The 19,890-nt window shown below is 44.7% G+C and overlaps 1 protein-coding gene across 4 annotated transcripts in view; it reads right to left on the bottom strand.

Annotated features, from left to right (window-relative positions):
- Nucleotides 1–1,143: 1,143 nt before the first annotated feature.
- Nucleotides 1,144–19,890, bottom strand: part of Bcl2l11 (BCL2 like 11) — a 43,682-nt gene continuing 24,935 nt past the window's right edge. For all 4 annotated transcript variants that reach the window (XM_070013333.1, XM_070013337.1, XM_070013334.1 and 1 more), the window contains 2 exons: nucleotides 19,775–19,884; nucleotides 1,144–5,608 (listed from right to left, as the gene is read on the bottom strand). In XM_070013333.1, coding sequence (XP_069869434.1) covers nucleotides 5,510–5,608; nucleotides 19,775–19,884 — 209 coding nt within the window. In that variant the 3' untranslated portion in view covers nucleotides 1,144–5,509. The remainder of the gene's footprint in view (nucleotides 5,609–19,774; nucleotides 19,885–19,890) is intronic.

The raw sequence follows: 19,890 nt of genomic DNA, 5'->3' as shown, positions 1-19,890 counted from the left end.
ACCTATAGCTCTGCCAACAATGTCTGAGAAGCTTGTCACACTACTGCAGAGACATGCAAGTATAAGCCAATACCATCATTCCATCATCATCCACCAGCACATGGCTGACACTGGTGTCAGTGTTCCATCACAGGCAGGTGTCCATAGGATGCTGCTGGTGTGGCATGTGCACCTGGCACTATCTTCCACAGCTGGTGAGGTGATACCCCTACCCTCCCAAACCACCACCAGGGCCGGATGCCTGTAAGCAAACTTACACCTGTTTTCTGGCTCTCATTGCACTGGTTAGTATAAAGTGGAGCTATTCTACAAAGATCTATGGCTTATTCTTAAGAACCACCTAGAGCTTTTATAGAGGATGCAAATACACACACACACAGAGTGCAGATAGAGGAGTCTGGAAAGATCTAGATTCCTATTTGGGTGAAGAGGGAGGATTGAAGGGTGGCAGCCAAAACAACTTGATCTGAAATAAACCTAATTTGAAATAAATTAGTTAATAAAATTTACAAGGTCATGTTTATGAATTGCTCAATTAAGAGCATGAACGGGTTCCAAAACAAAAGCTCAGCACTTTCTTCATATCTGATTCAGAGCCAAAGCATTGAATCATGCTCACTTACCAGGACCTAACAACTTGTATCCTCAAGCTGGGTCTTATCGCCAGCACCCCTGATTCAATCCATACCCACCTGCAATGCTCAATCCTCTCAGAGGATGGGGGCTGTGATCAATCCACATTCAGAGGCACTTGTGCCAGGTACTTGGGGATGGCCCTTGGGCTCTGAGCAGGTGTTATAGTGTCCAATCAGGCTTCTCTGAGGTGAGGAGAGTGGGTGGGGTCAACAGTGCCCAGTGGGCTCTCTAGCCCCCATTCACTTCTTTCCCCCCACCAGCCTTACATGCCAGTGCTGTCATACTTGACTCTCTGGGCTGGACACCTGGCATTAGCCACACAGCCACCTCAAAACAGAAAAGCATTGTTGGCTTTTAAAGGGTAGGACATGAACTCTTCTTCAAGCTAGAAGTTACCTGCCTTATACTAATACATCCTGACCCATCAAGGGCAGATGTTATTTATTTGTACCTAACTTTAGCCGTTTCTGGACCATTTGTGAAAACAAACCAAACAGCTCACACAGAACTAGTTGAAAGTTTTATTTATATAAAATTCATTAGGAACATAAAAGATCGAGTTTCTTAAAAAAAATCTGCAGTTATTTACAGCAGTATTGCACAAGTAAAGTGGCAATTACCCTGTCAAAATTCGTCAGTGCAAAACACAAGGAAGCCAGGGAAACTGCAATATAGACGCTACATATGCTGGGTCATGAGAAACACATCAGTGATGGGTCAGTATAGACAGATCAGTGCTATTTATAATGGGTACCTGACAGATTTAGATACAGTAACCAGTGGTCATAGAACCTGGACACAACATCTATGCAAAACTCCTAAAGGCTGAAATCCCCACATAAAAGTAGTCAAGTTCCTTAGCTGGGAGCTTGAGGGTGCTTCTTGAACACAATGTTGTGTAGGGTGAACCTCAGCTGCTTTAGCGTCACATGTGGACACAGCCCTGCACACCTGTGCTGAGCGGACACACACAGGCACCAGGCTAAAACAGTAGGGAGGATAGGGCATCTGTGAGAACTCACTCCAAGTCCCTGGAGCTTCCATGAACTTTCAACCTTAACCTCTTTCCCCCCCAGGGTCGGGGAACTAACTTTGTCAAAGGGAATGGGCTGGAAAGAGGGTGTGTGCCTAAAGAAGCAGACTGACCAAATGCAGTGACTAAGGGTAGGAGCTGTGGACAATTAGCTCCTGAAGACCAATAATTAAGTCCATATTTTAAGGCACAGGAAAGCCACATGGTGAATGGTGAAAAAAAAAATTCTCCATTTTTCACCAGATGCTGAAGGGATCTAATGATGTTCCTGTCCCTTTGTCCACCCTGGTCCTTCTGAGATGGAACATTTTTATTTTTCTCAACATTGAGTCATCAGGGATAAATTGTCAATGGAACAACCTTTCTCATTGGTCAATCATATCGTTTTTTTTTTTAAAGACATACCCTGGAGTTAGCAAATTGACTCGATAAGCTAGCTACTTTGGAAAAATCAGGTTGTTGGGCATTATTTTCAGAGGAAAATCTTATATGCCTGTTGGACTTACAGTTTCTCATTGATATCTAAAGACAAATTTCATCCAAAGGGCACAAAAATCTCAAGAACTGAATGACAGGAGGAATGGGAGCTGGGGACCTCTCCAGGGAGACCAAGTTATCCCCCAAAGCTGGCAAGGTCACTACCTCCCATCTTGGGAGTGGAAGCAATTCATGGGATGGCAAGGCTGTGAGGAACAGGATGTCAACACTTTCAAGAACTTAAAGACATTAAATAAGCAGAAAATAAATATACAATATTTTTACAAGTTACAGCATTATGAAACAGTAGGACACATTACATAGAAAAAGAATCTACATTATTTACAGTCTTCGATTTTGGAAAGTTTAAAAAACAGTGATTTTCTTTTACTCTATTATGCTGTACACAATTTTACAAGAAAAGTACAGGAGACACAATTGCACAGACATTTGGCTCAGTTGGTAAGTAAAATATGACCTCCTAGTCTAATAAATAGATATATACAATATTAGGAAGGGAAAACAAGGAAAAATTACAAGTGTATTTTAAAAAATTAATGACTTTTAGGCTGTTTTCTCCAAAAGCACCTCCCTTCCCCTCTCCTGCCCCCAATTCTCCATTAACTCTCTTCGGGGAAGGGAATCCGAGGTCTTCTCAAGAAGTCATTGTATATTTATTGCATTCTCAGTATGAAGTTACAGGACACTTCTTACAAACCTCACATTCGAGAGAGGTTGTCAAGGCACAAAACCCGCATTGTTTTTGTTTTCTTATTTTTAAGGGGATCTAGTTCTTGTTCTAAAAAAAAAAAATTAAAACTAAGTAGAAAGTACAAGGCATACCGAGTAGGTGGGCATGCTTTCGGCAGGGAGGCATTTAATAAACAGATACAGTACAGAGACATCCAGTCATCTCTAAATTCTGGCACCAGCACTGGGGTCTTTAATACTTCCGTAATTCATAGAATTCCTCATTTCCCACCAGCTGCTGCTTCCCGGCCAGGAAGCTAAAGGTAAGCACGCAAGGGTGGCACATGCACCCAAGCACCTGGCATGGAGAGCCACCAGCAGCCACCCAGGCTGCATGCACTCCCAGGGAGGTCAGATCTGAAGAAAAGTAAAGTGCTCCAGTCAGAGAGACTGGCACATGAGCACGGAGGTCCTAGGAGGGGGATGGCCCAGAACCAAATACATCTTTGGTGTGTGTGTGTGTGTGTGTGTGTGTTGTGTGTGTGTGTGTCGTGTGTGTGTGTGTGTGTGTGTCGTGTGTGTGTGTGTGTCTAGCAGGGCCACGGCTGTGTGTGTTGTGTGTGTGTGTGTCTAGCAGGGCCACGGCTGTGTGTGTGTGTTGTGTGTGTGTGTGTCTAGCAGGGCCACGGCTGTAATCCTAACACAGCTCTACAACTGTGGGCTGCATGGGACCCCACAAGTGGGTTCAAGACACATCCAATACACAAGCTGAGCTCCAACACAGCTTTCAAAGTATTCAAAAACCCCAAGAAGATCCTAGGGGAAAGAGAAGTTTAAAGAAGGAAGACTATTTAGAATCAAATGATTTCTACCTAAAGGAAAAAGCAGAGACAATATATACATACATACATACATACATATATATATATATATACACACACACACACACACATATATACATATAAACTTATAAAGATACAAACAAATGGAATTTCACTTAACTTACTAACGTGAAAACACTGATCTTCTATGGGGCAAAAGTACAATTGTTGTTGGCAATGCTGACTTGCTTGACATCTCATGTATTTCTTTTAGAAAGTTGGTTAATCACTAGTTTTCAAAGATAACAAATTACAGGGTTCAAGCTTCCCCTCTTCCTCCTGTTGCTGCTGCTCTCTCATCTGTGTTTGTCTTGGGTCTCCCCGATTGTTTATTTGCTTTTCTATTGTTTTATTTTGGGTGGTGACTGGAATTGAACACAAGGCTACGCATATACTAGGAGAGCAGAAGGCAAGCATTCCACTACAGGCTACTCCCCCAGCCCTGCTTGCTTTTGAAATGACTGTGGACTGTAGACTTCCTGTGCACATGATCCTAAGGGGGCATGAAAGAGCTCCCCATGGAGTTAAGAGGCCCAGTAGTCTGATTAAGAAGATGGGAACACAAACAACCATCTTTCAGCAGGCTGAAAGGAGCATTCTAGACTCTGCCTAATGGAGCTGGTTTGATGATGCTGATCAAAGTAAAGGGCAGCCTCTATTTCAAAGTGGGCTGACAGGAGTGGGGAGGAAGTGCAGGTTTCACAGGTCTGAAGGCTGAGCTGGATTAAAATCCAGGATGCCTGGAAAAGGGCCATCATTATTAGCCTGTGGCTTGGGCCAGTCTCCACAAGGGCACAGCATGGACACAGCAGCACAGGGAATGGTGACCATCTGGGGCTTGATGCAGTGTCCCTATGCCAGTGAGAAACCTGCAACCAGAAGAGCCGACAGCTCCCAAGGGCTGACACTCCTGTTCAGAATACTAAAAAAAGCCCATCAGAAAAAAGCAAAGCCATCGGCACTTCCCACTGGACAGCTACTAACAAATCCATGGAACTGGAATGATCTTGCTCCAAACATATCTCAAGACAGACCCAAAGTGTTCCCAAAGGAGCTCAGCAAAAACAATTTGAAGTTTTACCACCAAGGCAACCGAAGTTAAGTAGGTAATTAAATATTTACAAAACAGGGGTGATATATGAATGAAACAAGAGAGTCTTTGCCCCTTTAATTCATTCATTTCATAAGAATTCTTTTGGTATTAATAATAATTAAAAAAAAGAAAGCTCAAAGAGGCAATGGCAGGGAAGGGAGGGTGATATCTACCTCTCCCTGTTTAAAAATTCTGTACAGTAATCTCTAAAAATAAACTAAGGCAGCTTTATAAATTAGCTGGCTCAGTTTCCACTGCAGGGCTAACATAATCCTCTGAGAGTAGGCAATAGGTCCTTAAATTTTTAGTACAAAAATTATTCACAAAGTTTCCATTTCCTTCTGGGGGAAAAAAAAACACAAAACCAAACTGTTATTAGAGATGGAAAACCCCCCAACATGTAAACACCATTCTGGTACATAATCCTGCTCCAAAGAACCATGATTTGTACATTAAAAAAGAGAAGAATCCTCCTCCATTTACATTCACAACTAACTTCCCATGGAAATTCTGCCTGGGGTGACCAACAGGAAGATCCAAGTTCACATCCAACATGGTGCAGTGTCTTCTGAGCATGTGGCCTGCCCTCAGCTGCTGCAAGGTGATGACAGCACAAGACCAAGAGACCGCACGCAGCACTGGGGCTTGTCAGCTGAACAAGCGCAATGTCTCCAATGGCTTGGCTTTGCAGAGACTCCGTCAATGCATTCTCCACACCAGGCGAATGATGTAACGTAACAGCCGTAAGATAACCATTTGGGGTTGGTCTTCGGCTGCTTGGTAATTATTCAAAAATACCTGCAACAATAAAAGCAAGGCTTTTAGTTCATCCCTGAGGTTTGTTTTTTATTGGGGGGGGGGGTGGGAAGAGGGAAAAGAGGGTAGGTCGTGGGGCTTGAACTCAGAACTTGGCCTGGGCGCTGTCCCTGATCTCTTTTGTTCAAGGCTAGCACTCTACCACTTGGAAGCACAGTTCTACTTCTGGTTTTCTGGTGATTAATTGGAGATAAGAGTCCCGTGGACTTTCTTACCCAGGCTGGCTTTGAACTCAGATCCTCATATCTCAGCCTTCTGAGTAGCTAGGATTACAGGCAAGAGTTACCAGGGACAGGCTATTGTTTTTTTTTTTTAAGGGGAACATATTTTTTTAACCCATCTCATCTTAACTGCTACAGAAGGTACCTCTTCAAGAGCACCTATATTCTCCGTAGGAAGCAGAACTCATTTCCATCTCCCCTGCCAAAGGAGATAGGTAGTCCTTGCATAAAGGACAAGCATGCTAAGTGACTTTTTCCTTCCAACAGGGGTAATGTTGGTAAATCTCAAGAAAAAAAAAAAATCCTTGAATGTCAGTATTTCAGATGGCATATTATTCAGTGGGTGCCAGACAAAAAAGCCCTCAGGATGACTGGAGTGTGTCCCATGTGGAGGGACAGGAATAAGGCTGGGGGCAGGGGCAAGAATGAACTTAGTAAGCACGAAAGAACTGTGCTCTATCCATGTTCATTGACAGAAGGTATGTTTCAGACTAGCTCAAGGATGAATTTCTGGTAGCTGTAAATTTATTTGAGCAACCAGTGGTTTGGGGGTAATTTGCCCTAAAAAGCTAAATAAGTGATGCAGTGACTGCCATTGTACCTCAGAGTGCTCTGGGTTACTGGGCTGGATAAAACACTGTGAATATGAAGTGTGCTCCCTGTATGTACACACACAGAGACACACATACACACACACATGCACACCTGAGTGAATACCCTCTTCCACAGGGGGCCTGGGAAGGAAAGAGCAGGGAAAAGCACATAAAAATGCCTCTCTGATAGAAGTCTGGTGACTCAGGCCTGTAATTCTAGACACTTAGGAAGTCATCTGAGAATCTCTGTTCAAAGCCAGTCTGGGCAGGAATCAGTAAGATTCTTATCTCTAACCAGCAAAAAGCCAAAAGTAGAGCCGTGGATCAATGGTAGACTGCCAGTCTTGAGTAGACAGACTACGGGACAGTGCCCAGGCCCTGAATTCAAGCTCGTGCATCAGCACACAACACACAGCACACACACAAATGCACACACATGGCATGTGTGCAAGTGTTCTTTATGGCAAACTGAGAGAAACTGTTCAAGGGAAATCCCAGAGTTCAATGGTTTCAGAACCTCTAGGTTGGAGCTCATTCTGCAGGGCAGTACAAGGTGTCTAAGTTCAGAGCAATGGAAGAAGGCAAGAGAAGCATCTGCCTCACTGCTCTGGGTCACATTCTGTCAGGACACGGCCAGGCCGTGTCCTCCACACACAGCCCTGCAGAGTGATAAATACTCCCAAGGCACCTCCCAGGGAACCAGTGGCAGTGACATCTGTCTCCTCTCATACCCCAAATATCCCCACCAACACCCGCTACAAGGGGCCTCCCCTTTGGCTCTCAAGTGCTAATTAGACATTGGGGGCTGTGATAAGGCCAGGGCATTTCCTTCCATGCAAGATAGTCAGTGATCCCTGTAGCAGCGCTCCGTAACCACAGGTTGCGATGTTTATCCACTTTTACACACAAGATTGCTTTGTTTTGATTTAACTTTCAAAATTACTTTGCTCCTTCTGGGTGAGAGTAATTTAGGGGAAGGTTAATTTTGGCATAGACTAATATTAATAGGTTGAAAGAGCCTTATTCAAAATAAAACCACAACTTAGTAAAATGAAGAAAGTGTCTCATGTGATAGACCAGGCTGCCATCAATCCAAGGTGGGAAGCCTCATGCCAACCTGAGCCATCGCTGCCATCAGTGTGACCAGAGAATGGAACTGACCTGCTGCGGACAGAGGAACACCAGCCAAAGAATAGGACCCTCTGAGGGCTATACTAGGAAGCTTCAAATTCCAGTACTGGCAATGTCTGAGGACAAAAACATCTTACGCCCCCACCTCTGAGGACAGTAGGAGGACAATGGCGATGCACCAGCAAACGTCACACACATACAAAAAGTATTCAACCTTCATGCTAGGGAGCAGAGGTGGGGAAGGTGGGGCTACCTGGTCCCAGAGTAGCAAGCAAGGCAGTAGTCTTGCTAGGCCCAGGGATGCCACCCACTCAGGCCATAGGCACGGCAGCGCTGAACATTAGTGAACAATTGCTTCTGGGAAACATTCAACAGAGGAAGCTGTTTGCACTGATTCTAAGAGCTGTGCCAGCCCAGAAAGTCCTTGACAGCTGGCACAGCGGCTGAAGCTGTTGCTGGCTCAGGGCATATGGCCCACCCTGTAGCCAACAGCTGGAGGACAATTGTTCTGCTTCAGCAGGCTCACCACCCTGATACCTGTGGTCTATAATCAGTGGGGGAGGGGGGGCATGCAAGGGGAGGGCAGCACCACACAAACTGAGCTGAAGGGTGAGGATGAGGTCCCAGGACCTAACATCTGGGACCTGTAGATGGCCAACAGTGGTGACTGGTGTAAGTTAGGTCCAGGAAAGCTTTCTGTGATGCCCTTGTGAGGACCTACAGCCATGACTGAGCCTTTGGCTTTGGGCTCAGACCAAGACTCCAAGACAGGGAGCTCAGTGAGCAAGTAGCCTAGCAACATATCTAGGATGGACTATGCAAAGAGTTAAACTTTAAAATAACAAGCACCTTGACAAGTAGAAAGTCATCCATTGAACAGTGCAGTGGTGGAAATGGAGCTGTGACTCAAATGGTAGCCTTGAGTATGAAAGCTCAGGGACAGTACCCAGGCCCAAAGGATAGCCACAAAAGCAAAGCAAAGCAAAACAAAGACCAGTGCAATAGTAAGACTGACCTAGGTACTGTTTGCTGTATGTTTTAGGCTGGCACCTGATGCAGACTTAGCACAGTCACCTAAGTATACTACAAAGCCACAGTGGCTGGCCTACGTTAAACATCTGTCTGCACCGGTGGCTGTCACTTAGGACTCCAATAGGTATAGGTGTGTATGGAGGGCATATCTCAGTCCCTCCTCTCCTCTACTGGCCAATGGGGACTGTCTTTCCTGATTAAAGCACTTAAAATGAAAAACATAAAAGTACAGCCAGGAAAGATATCTCCCATCTTGCCTGATACTTCTGTATGTCCCCTCTAATTTATATGAGCCCCAGTACCTCAGCATGGGGAAATGAGGTCTCTAGGAAGGTGACTGAGATGGGTCTGAACCCGAGGTATGCTTATAAGAGATTAGGGCAAGGACACATTAGAGGGGTGACTATGTGCAGATACATGGGAAGAGCATCTATGGGTCAAGGGACAAGAGCCTCAGGAGAAACCAATACTGTTACCACTGGGTCTTGGACTTGTGGCCTCCAGAACTTCAGAGAAAAACTCTTGCTGTTGAAGATACCCCCTCCATGGCAAACCTACCATTCATGTTGACCACTCAACCCTTTGCCCTTCTTCTAAATGAAAAGAACACTTCCTAAGTCAGAGTTGGGTAACTCTGCTTCAGTCTAAATTGCAAAAACACTTAAGTGATCTATTACAATGATGCATTGGAGCCAAGGGGGCAATTTAAACAACCAAACCTGCTATTATGTACAAACAATTTATGGGACCTTGTTGCATTTTCTCTCTCTCTCTTTCTTTCTCTCTTTCTTTCTCTCTCTCTCTCTCTCTCTCTCTCTCTCTCTCTCTCTCTCTCTCTCTCTCTCTCTCTCTCTCACACACACACACACACACACACACACATGCACACACAGTTCAAATGTCCCAACAGCAGTACCTACAATGTCCTTTTATCTCCAGGAGCTACATGTGGGCTGCATCCTTTGGGTCACAAGACTTGTACACTGCCAGATGTCCAGAGATGAGCCCTTCAATGCTCACAGAGTGACTCCCTAGGAGCCAGTCACTGGCAGTTCCCGCCCCTCCATGAGCCAGAGCCCTAGCTGTCTTATACCACAGTAGGGCCCCATTTCACCCCATGCGTCGGTGTCCTCACCACGCCTGCCCAAGAAAATAAACCAGGTAATAGGTCAGGATAATACACAAGTCAGGAAGGCCCCAGGGCCAACCCCAGGCCAACCCCAAGTAAATTTAGGATGAGAACAACCTGGAGGCAGGAGGAAAGAAAGGTAGTCCAGGTAGAGACCCTGGTGAGCAGAGGCAGGACAGCTCAGTGGAGGATTTTGCTCAATTAGGGCAAACAAGGCAAGGGCTGTGTAGTGAAGAAGCACAGAATAAACTATGTAGAACAATTGTGAGCTGCAGGATTCGAGGGTGGTAGGGCAGTCTCCATGTTTCTCTGCAGTAGACTCAGCCACCCTTCCCTGAAGACATGTGGCAGTGTCAGAGGAACAGGACAGGGACTTCTGGACAGCTCCTATACAGGACACCAGGAGACATGGGCTCACTGGGTGCTTATGTAGAAGGGCTGGGCCAAGAGAATGCCCGAGGGTGGGGCTCACGCTGACTTACAAGGCTGGTAGCAGCCAGTACAGCAGGGACCACTAAGGGTAGAACCAGAGTGAGAATGCTGGAAACTATGACCACCACAGCGTGAGATACCCCATGTGGGGCTGGGTGGGACTGCACATAGCCACAAGCTACCACTGCAGTCAGAACACTAGGACCACCTTCAAGTTTACACATGGGTCAACTGTGCCAATATCCAAAATAATCACAGCAAAACAGGGCTTTCTTGCTCTCCCAAGGAAAGGGTGCTTAGAAACAAAAAGGTACCTGACCTCCGTGTTCCCAGAGGGCCTGGTCAGGCGGACCACAAAACACCAGCAGAATGCAGCTTTCCTTAGAGTAAAAAGAACTTTGCTCAAGTTTGAGGACAGAATCACACATGGCTATTGCTGGATGAAATAGCTTAGCACAAGCTTTTGAGCCTTCAAAACATCCCATTAGCCAATATAGTTCTCCCATAGTAGCTAGAAGTGGCAGAGAAAGATGGTGGTGACTGGGAAGGTGGTTCAGTGGTAGAGCGCTTGCCTTGCATGCCTGAGGCCCTGGGTTCCATTCCTCAGCACCACATAAGCAGAAAAAGCCGGAAGTGGCGCTGTGGCTCAAGTGGTAGAGCACTAGCCTTGAGCTGAAGAGCTGAGCGACAGTGCCCAGAGACAGTGCCCAGGCTCAGAGTTCAGGCCCCACGACCAAGACACACACACACACACACACACACACACACACACACAGATGGTGGTAAGGCCAGCACAGGTACCCTGGAGATGACAAGCTTTACCAAGAGCACATATATCACCTAGCAGTCACCCACAAGCTCCCAGAATGGAAAAAAACAATATGAACGTTGGCATGTCAAACACAGGATAGCAGCTCAGAGGTAACTCAGGAGTGAACATGGCCTTCTTTCATACATGTGCCAGAGCCTAGGAAGAGCCTGTTACTGCTCAAGGCTGAAGGGAAACCTTGCTTTCAGAACAAATGAAGTCCCAGAATTAGCTTGTGGAGTGAGAATGGATACCCAAGTATCCACTCCAGTAATTCAGATCAGATTTTAGTCAGCAAAGAGTACCAATCCACCAACCTGTGCTCCAAAGGCCAGAATCTATCTGGCCAAACTCAATTACGTACACACACACACACACACACACACACACACACACACACACACACACACACACACACACACACACACACACACACACACACACACACACACACACACACACACACACACACACACACACACACACACACACACACACACACACACACACACACACACACACAGCAAAGTGGAGAGACTTGTGTAAAAAACATGGCTATTTTGAGTTGGCATTGGACAGAAATTAACGTTTCCTCTAGAAACGTTAAACTTAATTTTTTCTCATTTGTATAAGAGTAAATGCATGGTATTAAATATGTAAGGTGTTATCTGTAGAGTGCTTGCCTTGAGCTGCAGAGTGCAGGGACAGCGCCCAAGCCCAGAGTTCAAGTCCCACGACTGACCAAAAAAAAAAAAAAAAAAAAAAAAATTAATATATTTGCCAGAAGAGTTCTCCACACCCTGTTCAGGCCACTAAGAATTCAACCCCTGCCTGGATGGTATTTTTATCCTGCCTCCTGCTCCCATGAACACCAGGAGGTAGAGAATAACTATTGACTTATCTTGAAGGACAGGGGTACACCACCACCATTTACATGGTCCTGACCGAGCAATCCCATAAATGTCATGGCAACCAGGAAAGACAGAAGAGGCCTATTGGTGATGAGCACAGTGTGGACCCACTCTCACTTTCAGACAGGAACCAGAGTGAGTGTCTCAGCTCAAGTTTCTATGATTCCTGTCCTCTGCTGGCTGCTCTCAGGATAGATCAATCCAGCCATAGTGCTGCCCAAAGAACAAATTCACTTTCCATTTGTCATCGAGTCACAAGAACATTTACCTAGTTTGTGTGTGACAGTGTGGATGTCACAACTACTGGGTAAAAGGTGCCAGAGGGGCATCTGGTAGTATGCTGTATCTAAAATTCAGGGGAGAATTCTCCTCCAGCATAGCAGGCAAACAGAGTTGTAGCTGATCTGCTCTGGTCAAATTGGCATCAAAAGTCACACAAAACTATATTTTTAGCAGATGCTAGTGGCTCATGCCTGTAATCCTACCTACTCAGGAGGCAGCCAGCCCAGGAAGAAAAGTCTTTAAGTCTCTTAAGCCAATTAGCCACCAGAAGTGGCACTGTGGTTCAAAGTGGTAAAGGGTCCCTTGAGCAAAAGAGCTCAGGGATAGCACCCAGACCCCGAGGTCAAGCCACACAACTGACAACAAACAAACAAAACCCTCCTGCACTTTCATGAACAAAGCTTTTTTTCTCTCTTCAATGCATTGTTTCAAAGCAATGATTAATAGTAAGGCTTTTTGTGAGACAATCATTTTTCCAGGTCAAAGGTACTAATGAAGAGTGGTCTCCAACTCTTTGGGCCCCAGGACTGATTCTAGCTGGAGTGAACTGCTCTTCAAGTTTGCCCTGTCCTATGGCCAGCCACGGAAAAGCCAGAGACTGTTCATGTCTCCAGTGTGAAGCACAGCAAATGAAATGATCCATTCACAGCAGGAACACTCTGTTCCGAAATGCCCCAGTCTCAGAAAATTGCTAAGTGAGACGTAACATTTTAACCACAACTAAAACCTCTCTACTCTGGTTCAGCTAGTAGAAGTCTAACAAAGGGTGATGCAAGAGGCTTATTATTTCTGTATAACTGCAGAAGGGCTAAGCCATCCTTTGCATCTTCATTTCCTCCTCCAGATATTAAAAAAAAAAGAACCCAGGAGACGTCAGTAAAGTCCCCTCTGGGCACCTGCATCTCTTGGTTACATGTTAATAGTTCGTGGTCCCGTAACTTCTGGGCAGCCCTGCAGGTGTGGCACCTGCCAGATGACAAGCTCTCACATGTGGTGCAGATGAACACAAGTGCGTCTAGCCTGGTGCCCAGCCAGCCATTTGCACACACCCCAGTACCTCAGCCTCCTCTCACATTTGCGTATACTCAGACAGTGAACATACACTTGTTTCAAAAACACTTCTGGCACATTCAGCAGACAGGTAAACAGAGTTCCTGGCAGAGTTTCTAAATGCTGAGAATTGACCAGGAAATGTTTCAGTTATAACTCAATGTGGCTGGATTGTAATGATGAACCCCCCCACCCCCCGCCCAGACTTTCTAGCTTTATTACTAATATTCTCCTCAAATCTTTACTATTAAGGGTCAGACCAAAAGAATGAGCACAATGAAGAATAAGTAGGGCCAGGGTTGTCTCCCCCAAATGACCATTATCCTCTGTTATGTGTTTTCCTGAGAGATCCTACTCTGTCCTTAGCAAGTAACAGAAAGCCCTATTTGCAAAAGAGGTCCTGAGTAGGTGAGATAACATGGGTGCCCACCACCTATCCCAGACACGATTGTTAGGAAGTGGCTTGGCATTGGGTTTTAGGTGACTTCCACACCTTCTTAGGCCACATGGTTTCTGTTTGTGCCTTGTGTGAGTGACCAAGTAGTGATACTTTGGTTTCTCCCCTGCATTAGGCTTGCACAGTGATGGATCACTTTCTGCAAGTGGAAGTCACCTAGAACCCAATGCCAAGCCACTTCCTAACAATCATGTCTGGGAGAAGTGGTGGGCACCCATGTTATCTCACCTACTATTTGTTCTAGGAAGCCACGCAAACAAAGTCTCGGCTAGCTCACCATGTCATGAGTTAGAATTTCATATTTGATTTAAAATTTTAATTATGTTTTTCACAGGCAATAAAAGAAAGCAGTTTACTTTATTAGTACACTTCAACATCCAGTTAATGAAGGCCTCCGAAGCATACTGCCTTGAGGGCACCCATCTCTAGGTTTGTCAAAGGTATGATTACCCAGCAAGCTACAATTTGGGCCTCTCCATTGTACATAACTTAGAGAGCACCCTTCATTTCTAAAAACACAAATCAGACAGCACAGGGGGTTCTCTTCTTCAGAAGGAGGGAGACATAAAGATATCAAATTAATGAGAGCATCAGAAAATGCTAATGTATGGACACTTCAATTAAACTGCTCCATCAAAGTGAGCTGGTGGGTCACCTTTCCCACTCTGTCTGATTCAAGTCTGCTTTGGTTTACAGGCACTGTAGTCAATTCATGTCTGCACATGCCCTGCACAGAACAGGAAGTAGACAGTATAAATTTAAAAATGCCCTTTTCCCATGCCCTAACAATAAAAGGGTTTTCATTCATCTTAGCTCCCTGTGTGCCTGTCCACTGCAATTCATCCACCACCAGGACATTCCCCAAGTCACTGCACACCAAAAGTCACTGTACACTAAAAGTGTGTAGTGACTCAGGCTAGATGACTTGACTGAAGCCCTGAAGGAGCCACAAGAGGTGGCCAATCCCAGCTTCAGTGCTTAGAATGGGGAGGGGCAGTACAGGTTGCAGAACTGGTCCAGTGACTTTAAGAACAAGTATCTTCCCCTACTGAAAGCCAGCAGGCCCTTTCCTATCTTGGACTGCAGTCTTAGCCCATGGCAAAGATACCCACTCAAGCAGATATGCACCTCTATAACCAGAAGGCCACGAATTGCCCTTGCTGACATCCAACCAGGCACTGGCACAGCCTCTGTGCCTTGGAGGAAACTGGGGAAGAGAGAACAAGACAGCAGGTCTTATGTTGTGGCATCTATCCATCCATGAGGATGAGGAGGCTGCAGGTACAGGCTGCTGAGACACAAAAGACATTCAGCTAAGCAGCACGGTACTCATCATACACTGCTGAAAATGAATTGTACAACTTGTGGGTAGAGATAGGAGAAAGTGAAGGAAGGAATGTCATTTTCCAAGAATAAATTTGTCTTCATTACCTGACTTATGAAACTGTAACCTCTCTGAATATCACCTTTACAATAACTAAAAAAAAATTTAAAAAAATAAATAAAATACAAGCAGTCTGCCCTCTCCATCAATTCCAAAACCAAGAGTCAGCTTCTTTGAATTCTCTTTCCTCTAGGTCCACTGACATTCCTAAGCTCCCAGTCTTTCAGCTCTTGCTGCCTTCCTGGGCCTCCAAAAGACTGCAAAGTGGGAAAGTGGACATGAGGAGATGACATAGTCTGTACTACATGGGTAGAATTCACTCAACCACCATCATTTTGTGTGTGTGTGTGAGTATTAGTCTCTACCTCTTGAGCCAGGGTTCTACTTTTGGCTTTTTGTTGGTTAATTGGAGATTAAGAGTCTCATAAACTTTCCTGCTTAGGCTGGCTTTGATTACGATCCTCAGATCTCAGCCTCCTGAGTAGCTAGGACTTACAGGCATGAGCCATCAGCACCAAGCTTTAACTAACATCATGTAAGAGCTCCATAAAGCTAGTCTCACAACACTGTGTTTCTGAGAGCTAAGGGCCACGCCAGTGAGAACTGAGCTTCAAGATAAATACTGAGAATCAAACACAATAGCCCACCAAATAAAACAAACCATAAATCCAAGTTGGCAAACTAAACAAAAACAACAATGGGGAATAAATTCTTTTAACTTGTTAAGTTTGCTGTGCTCATTAAATGAAAAAGTCCTAACTCTACAGTGTCACCAACATCTCTGATCCATGTTATTGGCACCAGGACAGGCTAGAGGAACACTTGTACCTCCCAAGAGTAGAAATCCAAACTCTAAGTTTCATCACATAGAAATACCAATGAAGACATAAACTAGAACTGCTCTGACCTTTCCCAAGTGTCTGTGAAGACCAAGGGTGAGAAACAATTCCAAATGAATGTAGCCAAGAGATAAGACACCGAAACTCAACGCATGAGCCTAAACTATATCTTAGGTCCAGATGTATTTGGGGGACTAAAAAATAACATTGAAGAGACAATTGATAAACTGATATCTGCAGAGCAGGAAGTAGTAGTGAAATAGTTTTTTTTTCAGTGGCTGATTTTGGCAGTTACTCTGAGATTCTGCAGAATATCTTATTGTTAGGTAACACTGGCTGAAGTATGACGAAGTGGTGGAGATTGTGCAGAGAACAAGTGCATTAGAAGACAGCAAAGTCATGTGGCTTGTTCACACAGGGACTCCAAGGTGTCAGGTTACGCTTCTTGCACCACTGATACAAATCTTACATTCTTTCAAAATCAGAAAGTTGCCCCAAATCAACATGGTGTGGAACAGCAAAGCTCCTCATGTAGGTCACTAGGGGAGGCTAAGGAGTCAGAGATAAAGGGCCAAGCACAGGGAGTGGGTGCTCACCTGTGCCTCTCTCATTGCCAAGTCATTGGTTCAAGCTCCACAGCTCCATCTCATGATTCCCCACTACCCTTAAGTGGACTGAACACATGACAACTACATGGCAACATCTATTTCTCTAACTGGAAAAATGGGAAAATATCCTGTCAGGCTTCTCAAGGCTTACGACAATAAGACCAACACTTTTGGTACTGTAATGGTGTAATCATTTAAAGAGCTACAACCCGCCCTAAATTAGTGTGAGAGAATGCTCTGGAGAAAGCAGGTTCATTTGGCTTCCTCATTTTCCACACTGGCCTTCATGTCCTCCTCCCTCTATCTTCAAGTTCAACAACAGGCCATTCCTGTGAGAACAGACAATGGGCTGCTCTTAATCTAACTCTATCAAGACAGGCTTTGAGGGTCACTGGGTCAGCTCCAGGGTCTCAGAGTCTGATGTTTTGGGCTGGGTTAGTTATAAGATCTTGAGTATCTATTTGCCTGTGTTTTAGGAAACTTAGGTTCTAATCTAAAATCTACCCTTCTTCCTTTCCTCAGTATTGTAGCCTAGAGTAAAAGGCTAAAGACCTTTATTGGTAAATAAATTTTGACACAGGATTGATTTCTAAAATATGGTAAGATGCACAAGTATAAAAACTTGCAAAACAGTGCAACAAGGCTTAGAAGTTTGATCAAAGCTGTGGGGGAATGAAAGGGCACCTCTCATTTCAAACACAGATGTGCTCATCTTAATGCACACCCTTCAACATGACCTGTGGGAAAAGGAGGAGGCCATATGGACCTCATCCTAATGGATGATCCAAATCTCATGGATCTCATCCTAAATGATGAGGTGAGATGTGGTAATGAAAAAAAGCTGGTAGCCTGTGTCTCACCTGCATGGAATGCTCAAGCATATCTGAGGACAGTGGTGGATACAGCTGGACTTCGAACCCTTATGGCCCTCAGCCTGTGTCTCATCATATACCCTTCTCAAGCTCCATCTGAGAAGGCCCCCAGAAAGCCTTACAGTCACTTGTTCATACTTAGTCAACAAGTAAAACTTAGGAAAGCTCCGTAACACACCCAGCTCTGCAGGCAAAGGCTCTCTATAGACCTGCAAGCATGGGGAGCTGTACTAGCTCCTTCTCAGTGTACACAGCCCCCAACAGGATGAACACACTCAGGACACTACTGCCCTGTCCGAGAACCCCACCTACCATGCCCAGTACTGAGAGAATCTCTACATCCACTCTTCAAGATAGGGAAGAAGACATGCCTTGCATGATCACCTACGTTCAGAGTTGCCTCTATACCCATAATGATCTGTTGTCCTGAAGGACTGGACATAGCTCTTGAATCAGGACTTGAACGTAGCCACATGTCTCTCCTCACACCTTAGCATGAGGCCCAACCTCCTGAATACACTGTTTCTGATGAGAGCCTAGCACATGGTAAATTTCAAACTTAACCAACCTTCAAAAAAAAGTTGCCATTTCAGATCCAGGCTGAGAAGGGAGTTCCATGAACTGACCATTATCAGGTAGAGGGTGCCGGGCTGTTCTAGCTAGACAGTATTAGAAGATATTCTTTGGCCCATTCATCAACATGACAGTTCCCACTTAATTACATTATTATAACTAGGGCACTCTTCTCCCAAATCTCATGTCATTTGACACAGAAGAAATGAGAATCATAGGCAAGGGGAAAGTGTCTTTCTATGTGTGTCAAGGAGACCTGAGCAGTACTGAATATAGAAAAAGTATCAATTATTCAAAGTAATTAACAGGAAATGTCCACTTATTTAGCAATGGCTGGCTAAGTAAGAGACAGACTTTGAAAGTGAGTTAGAAACATTGGTATCTTGTGCATGACTCCTCCAGAAGAAAGATTTTTTTTAAGTTTATAGAAACAATACTGTTCAGGGAAACAACAACAACAACAAAAACCAGCTAGGGTGACAGGCACTGGTGGCTTATGCCTGTTAATCCTAGCTACTCTGGGGGCAGAGATTGGGAAGATTGTGGTTCAAGGCCAGTCCAGAAAGTTTGAAAGAGTCTATCTCAACCAATAAAAAGCTAGGAGGCTGAGATAGAATGACAGCAGTTTGAGGCTAGCTGGAGCTAGAAAAAATTCTCAAGATCCTATATTAAGAGAAACAATGAGTTTGGTGCTGTGCACCTGTTATCCCAGCTACAGTGGGGAATGTAAATAGGAGAATCAGGAAAAGAGAGGGGAGGGGGGAGAGAAAGGAAATGACTCAAAGTGACTGCCCAAAGAGCAAATTCCTATGTCAAAAACAGGCAGTGTAAAAAGGGTCAGAGGCATGGTTTGAGTAGTACAATATTTGCCTAGCAAGCATAAAGGCCCGAGTTCAAACTCTATTACCATAAAAATAAATCAAAACAAACCAAAAATAAAAGTGACAAAATAGGAATGATGTTAACAATTGTAACACTTTCCACAAAGTAAGATACAGTGACTTCCTTTTGGATAAATCAATAGGAAAAGTCTTCACAGGAGGTGTTGGAAAGAATGTGACCAAGTGAAAACTACCTTCTGTGGCGACTGATTTGTATATCCCTCAGAGGATCTGTCACCCTTCTCAAAGGCCTCCACTCCCAGACCTGAAATCCTCACACCTAAATGGGTCTAGTTAGTCACAGGGATTCTATCAGACAAACAAAAGCAAGGTTTTGGGGTTTTTTTTTCTCCCTTAAAATACTGCTCCCTCAGAAGATACAGAGCTCAAAATTTCTTTAAAGGTCAAGAACATACCTCAAAATTCAAGGGGCTGACTTCCCCTTGACTACTGGTTCACCAATTACACATTCTAGTAAACAAAGACAGGGACTCCCTTCTCCCTCCCTGCTGTGATCAATCACAGGAGTCTAGATCTGGGTGGGCACTGGCCCTGAGGGGCTGAATGATGAAGCACATTTTAAAATTTCTGAACTTTCACCCAAGCTGCCTACAGGAAGCACCAAAACTATGTGCATAATATTTAGATGGGACTATTTCAAAATCCTATAATCTTTTTTCCGTTAGTACTGATGTTTTAAGGCTTCTGTTCATAAAACACTCTGTGTGGCCTCATACTGTACTTTCTTTAAAGGCCATCACTTAAATTCAGCCATAAACAAACGGAAAACAGGAAGGGAGAAACAATGGAGGGTCACATGGAGGCAATACCTTCATTTCCAGGATTAGTGTGGAGCTAGTTTGTCTTTTTTTTTTTTTCTTTCCTTTTTTTTCTTATGGTGAGGAGGAAAGAAGGAAGGGAAGCAGGTGGGGAAATCATCCTTACCCTCCTTGGATAATAGGCATCGAACTCGTCTCCGATACGCCGCAATTCCTGGGCGATCCATATCTCTGGGCGCAAATCTGCAGGTTCTTCCTGAGACTGCCTCATGGAAGCTGGGT

The sequence above is a fragment of the Dipodomys merriami genome, unplaced genomic scaffold, assembly GCF_024711535.1.
Source record: "Dipodomys merriami isolate MVZ:Mamm:240054 unplaced genomic scaffold, mDipMer1.0.p SCAF_90, whole genome shotgun sequence".
NCBI classification, from domain to species: Eukaryota; Metazoa; Chordata; class Mammalia; order Rodentia; family Heteromyidae; genus Dipodomys; species Dipodomys merriami.
Note: the sequence above shows the minus strand (reverse complement) of the source record. Positions and strands in the feature narration are given on the sequence as shown.